The sequence below is a fragment of the Echinococcus granulosus genome (assembly GCF_000524195.1).
Source record: "Echinococcus granulosus chromosome Unknown EG_S00149, whole genome shotgun sequence".
Classification (NCBI taxonomy): domain Eukaryota; kingdom Metazoa; phylum Platyhelminthes; class Cestoda; order Cyclophyllidea; family Taeniidae; genus Echinococcus; species Echinococcus granulosus.
In genome coordinates, this window is record NW_020170529.1 from 98,437 (window position 1) to 103,634 (window position 5,198).

Genomic DNA, 5,198 nt, shown 5'->3' on the forward strand with positions numbered 1-5,198 from the left:
ACGGGAAAAAAACAATAAAATAAGTGCTTTTCAAAAGTCAAATGGAATGTGGCAAACCACGATAAATAGGAAACAAGGCAGTGAAGAAAGACAAGGTGGCCTAGAAATCGAGTTGGTGTACAAGGCATGTGACGAGGTGATTATGGGATAAGCCACACGAAAGAAACCAGTGACAAGGAAAACACAAGAGATTAAATGCATATATGGGAGACTATGGATGTGACGAGTGAGTAAGCAATATACCCATCGAAGTAACAGATTTTTTGACATGAAATCAACAAGCAAGTCATGCGTATTCCTGATGCAGCGTGACTGCAAAGATTGCAATAGTTAGTCTTCAGAAACGTACAAACACTTGGCACAAATGTTACGTAAATATACGTGCCCCAAGGTACATGACCGAGACATACCATTGACACAAAATACCCATTAGTGGCCTTGAAAATCTCACGATATTACCCAATAGCAAGACGCTAAATATCCGTATCACTATATGATGCCAGTAAGTTTGAAAAGTCTTTGATATTTCTACCTATTCCTTTCCATTTTTTAACTAATTTCATTTTTTTTGTTTCAAATACAAGTGGTTACAAAAGTTTTAATAGGTTTGAACAGAATATCTGCAGCTATGCACTAAACACAGCTCTCCAATGTTTGGCTAAACTAAGCTGATTAATTCGTTTGCGTTGATGCTTCAAGTCAGGCTTGATGTCTGTGGAAGAATTCCCTTTGGATAAATATGCTCTGGAACTTTGTGTTATCAGTCTCCTATCTCTTGCGGGCTTTTTCATCACAAAGTCTTTGCTAAATTCGTTTGGGCAAGTATTTATCAGGGCTGGTCTGCATGGAGTTGATATGAGCAAACCAAACAAACCTCTTTTGTACGCAAAAGTTTCACCTATTTCATATATTTAGGCCAGAAGCTCAAGGCGTTATTGCAGCAACTGTGTACATTAACTGTATGTTTCTTTTCATCCCGCTACCATTTCGCCTCCACATTCTTCAGTCCCTGCGTTGGTATAACCCCAAAAGCAGTTTATTCATTTTTGCTCAACCGTCTTTGTCCGACACCGACATTATCGCAGAGCAAGCCGTTTTGTTTAAAACTAGAGTAAGTCTTTTTCTACGTTCCGATTTTTACTTATAGCTCATCCCATTCCTAGCTGCTCTTCTTTCGATTTGCTGCATGGTTTTCCTTGGATTCGCAGATGATGTCTTAAATCTACGTTGGCGTCACAAGCTAATATTGCCGACTTTATCCAGTCTCCCGCTTCTAATGGTCCATATCGCAAATCTTGGAACTACACACATTGCCGTTCCTTTGGTTCTTCAGCGCTTTCTCGGTACTAGTGTCGATATAGGTGCGTTTTGTCCCTCCATCTCATATTTGAGTAAGTAAACATTAAATTAAGCACTGAGCTACGGTTATATTTCTTAAGACAGGTTTTTTGTACTATGTCTATATGGGAATGCTTGCCGTCTTCTGCACCAATGCAATTAATATTTATGCCGGAATCAATGGTTTGGAGGCTGGACAAAGTATCGTTATTGCTCTCTCCGTCATCTGCTTCAATATAGTCGAGCTCAGTGGTGAGTTTTTTCTTCGCTTTTAGGAGACAAATTTCATGTCATTTCAGCTAGAGAATCTGGGTGTTATCTGGTGAAAAGATGGGTTAAAAGCTTTAAATAAACGTTCTCAACTTACTTGCTTTTATTTCTCTTCCAATACTTTCGTTCGGCTATACCTTCAGATTTTTTGGTGTCGGTTTGGTTCTTGAATTTTTGCCTTCTGATTTTGTCGTTATGCTTCATTAGCGTCTACTTTGGTGTTCCCAAAGGTAAAGTCTGTGTTTGAATTTCTATGTCTAGCTTTAATAAGGCCATTTCTTTATCTATGTCTTCACTTTGATTCCATCAAAATTTAAATTCAAGCCAATATTCAAGGATGTTCTATAGTGCAGTTACTCTTTTCTTGTAAACGTAGTGGCTAGACTTTGTTCTGTTTAAAATCAACTACTTTTGCTATGGTTTATTGTGTTTGGAAATATGAATAAGGTTGATGCGATTTCGCACGCAACTTCATGCTTTTTTCAGGTTCAGAGTGGAAGGCCCACTTATTCTCCCTCTACTTTTTGCTACCTTTCACGGGGGTCACTCTGGCCCTTTTACAGAGAAATTGGTAAATCATTAAGCTATTCCCTTAAAACGCTTGACTAATTGTTTTAAATCTAAACTTACTACACCGTTTTCTCACGTACTTTTTGAGGGTTTCCCCGTACTACCTAATTTTGCTGTAAGTCATGCAGATGAAATTAATGAATGGTACTAATAGTTCTCCAAAACTCTGTATATGTAGGGATAGTCTACTGTTCAGCCTATACTGTCATAAATTGCATTGTGTTTCATCTTATCAGTGCCGTAGTAAATATTTTTGTCCTTTTACTGATTAACTGGTTGATTAACTGAAGCTATTCCTCATCAACTAACTTCACAGGTATCCGGCTCAGTTGTTTGTCGGCGACACCTTCTGCTACTTTGCGGGGATGACCTTCGCAGTGGTATGCATCCTTGGTCACTTCAGCAAGACCCTCATGCTTTTCTTTATTCCGCAAGTTTTCAACTTCATCCTCAGTCTACCGCAGCTCTTTCGACTCATTCCCTGTCCACGACATCGCCTCCCAAGGTACGTTTCATTGATTAATCTTAAACTTTTCGCTCACAAATCAGTTAGTGGGATGTTCTTCCGTAAAATACGTCCATTTCGCACGTAGCCATCTGAATGTACATTCGACCCCATCGTCTATTTTACCCCATCGATATTCTCCTTTTGTAATGTGGTTTGACTCTTGCCACTAAAAATGGTTGACTTATTTAAAAAACGAATGAACTAAGGATCTTTTTACCTAAGAGATGCACGCAACGTACGTAGAGGTTGAATGCTAGGCAAATGAAACGCTTTTATTTCATCAATTGCAATTCGCTACTTGGCCACTTGTGGCCTTGACTTTTGTTACCTGCAGATTCTGTGAAAAAAGCGGTCTGCTGTACCCGAGCACAGTCTCGTTGCACGTGAGTTCTCTCTCGCCAATGGGACGCCTCTGCCTACGAACACTGTTGTGCGTGGGTTTCACCCACCGCAGCAGTCCAGACCCTGACTGCGTAGATTTAGACGCAAAGGAGGAGGCTGATTTAGGCGAGACAGTCACTATAGACAACCTAACTCTCATAAACCTCTTCTTACGCTTCTCTGGGCCCATCTCCGAGGCTCGTACCACAGTCACTCTTCTTGGCATTCAGGTGAGTACTCCCAGTGCTAATTTGGGCAGCGTATGCATTTTTATTAGTTGACAGGCAAGATAGCAGCATAATGTAGGTTTAGTCTCTCGAAGATAGGTTCCACTAGTTAGCTTTTCCACTTTTACGGGCTCAGTCTTCTAACTGAGCATAAACTCCCAACATAGGGATAGCTATTTTTGGCACGGGAGTTTGTAAACCAGGGGGTAATCTAAGGCAGGGCTTGTGCGACGGGTAGGTTAATCGCACCACCATTAATTTTCCACAAACTTATTGTAGGTGAACGTGATCGCATAAATAGAGTAGTCGGGTGAAAAGCGTATTGTTACTCCATCTGCGCTCCAACCATCTGTCTTTTGTTTGTGAGCGTTCTACTTATGACGCGCCATTCTTATTACTGTCAGTTGGCAAAATGCAGTACTGGTTAGTAGAATTCATCCAAATTCATCCCTTCGAAATGCACCTTTTCGGTGCAAACATGTAAAGACACGGTCAGTTAACCTCACAATTCCGTATGAATAGAAAAGGCGCATTTGCCAGCTTGGACGCGATGATGTTTTACCGGGTCGAAGAGATTAACTCACCTTCAAAACGGTTGAGACTTTGGTAGGTCGCCGGGGAACTCTTGCAAACAATCGACCTCCTTGGTCTAAAATGGTCAAGATACATCAGTAGCGTCCCTGCTACACTACCTGTATGTCAACGAAAAGTGATTTTCTTTAGGCGATTGTGCTCATCTTTTCGGTTTGAGTCCTTCTGAGTGATGTGCATGATGCTGGTGAGGTGTGGATGCAAGATAGACGAGGCCATGTCGAAACGTTGGGTGGTTTTTGCGATAATTCATTCATCAACCATAACTTACTGCTGGTTTTTGCGCTACTATACTCTCTACTGTCGACTCTGCTGTTCTATTGTCTGTTGTAGATATTGTGCTCCTGCCTGGCCTTCGTGGTTCGCTATCCCATGGCGTTGAGTCTGTACGGCCAGCTGAATTGATCGCTTCTTTAAATAACTTGTCTCACTGCCTTCATATTTTGATCACATTACATAAATATGGAAAGTTGTTTTCATTGAAAGCTAACAGTAACTTTCTTTTCTCCACACATCAATAAAGATGTAAGTTACCAACGGTAATACAGGCACATTCTTGCTTGGTTTTGTTCCTTTCTATTTGCTGCCGTGGTTTGAATTACTGTCAATTCCATCGCTGGGTGACACTTATATCACAGAATTGGAATACTTTCCCGGTTTCGGATGAGCTGTTTGCCTTCATTAAGTTAGAAATAGGGAAAATGCACGACTTCCTACTCGAGTTGCTTCGCTTCCCCATTTCATTTTCTAACCCCTCTTCTGTTGAAGGCAGTGTTCTGTTCTAATGGTAACCAGATAGATTTGAGACGACCTCAAATATTTCAATCATTGTTATGGCTATCGCCTCACGGAATCTCGTCAGCGCCCAGTGGCAATTGATTCTAATGACTACGAGAGAGGAGCCAGCAGCTTGGTTTCTATTCTTTACCTTGGTTTCCCTTTCTGTTCCCAAGTTTTGATAAATAGCTTCGCCAGAATAGTCATTTTCACTTTGGAGTTGACTGCAACAGATCAGAACTGTTTCACGTCACATGACCAAATATATGGTGAAGGATGACTTTGGTTACTGTTGGCTTTCTCGTTGATGAATTGATTCCCTTAACAGTATTTCAGGTGTGCAATTAGCTTCAAGAAGGCTCTTTGTTCGTTCAGGAGCTGCTTACTATGCCAATTCATTAAATCCTGTCCTTTTGGACACAGCTCGCGCGTAATATCACAAGTAAACCGGAAGGAGGATATTTCCCCGATGTCATGCGCTAAATTGTACGATTGGCTTGGGGTTGGTGTCATAGCTAGTCGTGTCATCCGACGGC

General features: G+C 41.2%; 1 protein-coding gene across 1 annotated transcript; it reads left to right on the forward strand. All coding sequences in view use genetic code 11, as the record gives it.

The window, feature by feature from the left end:
- Positions 1–708: 708 nt before the first annotated feature.
- EGR_09477 (UDP-N-acetylglucosamine--dolichyl-phosphate N-acetylglucosaminephosphotransferase) lies at positions 709–4,290 on the forward strand (the record flags this gene model as incomplete). The annotated part of the gene is made up of 8 exons (XM_024498726.1): positions 709–881; positions 916–1,111; positions 1,148–1,361; positions 1,444–1,590; positions 2,095–2,179; positions 2,495–2,683; positions 3,021–3,297; positions 4,219–4,290. The coding sequence occupies 8 exons, from the start codon at positions 709–711 to the stop codon at positions 4,288–4,290; spliced, it is 1,353 nt and encodes a 450-aa protein (XP_024346865.1).
- Between the last annotated feature and the right edge of the window lie 908 nt (positions 4,291–5,198).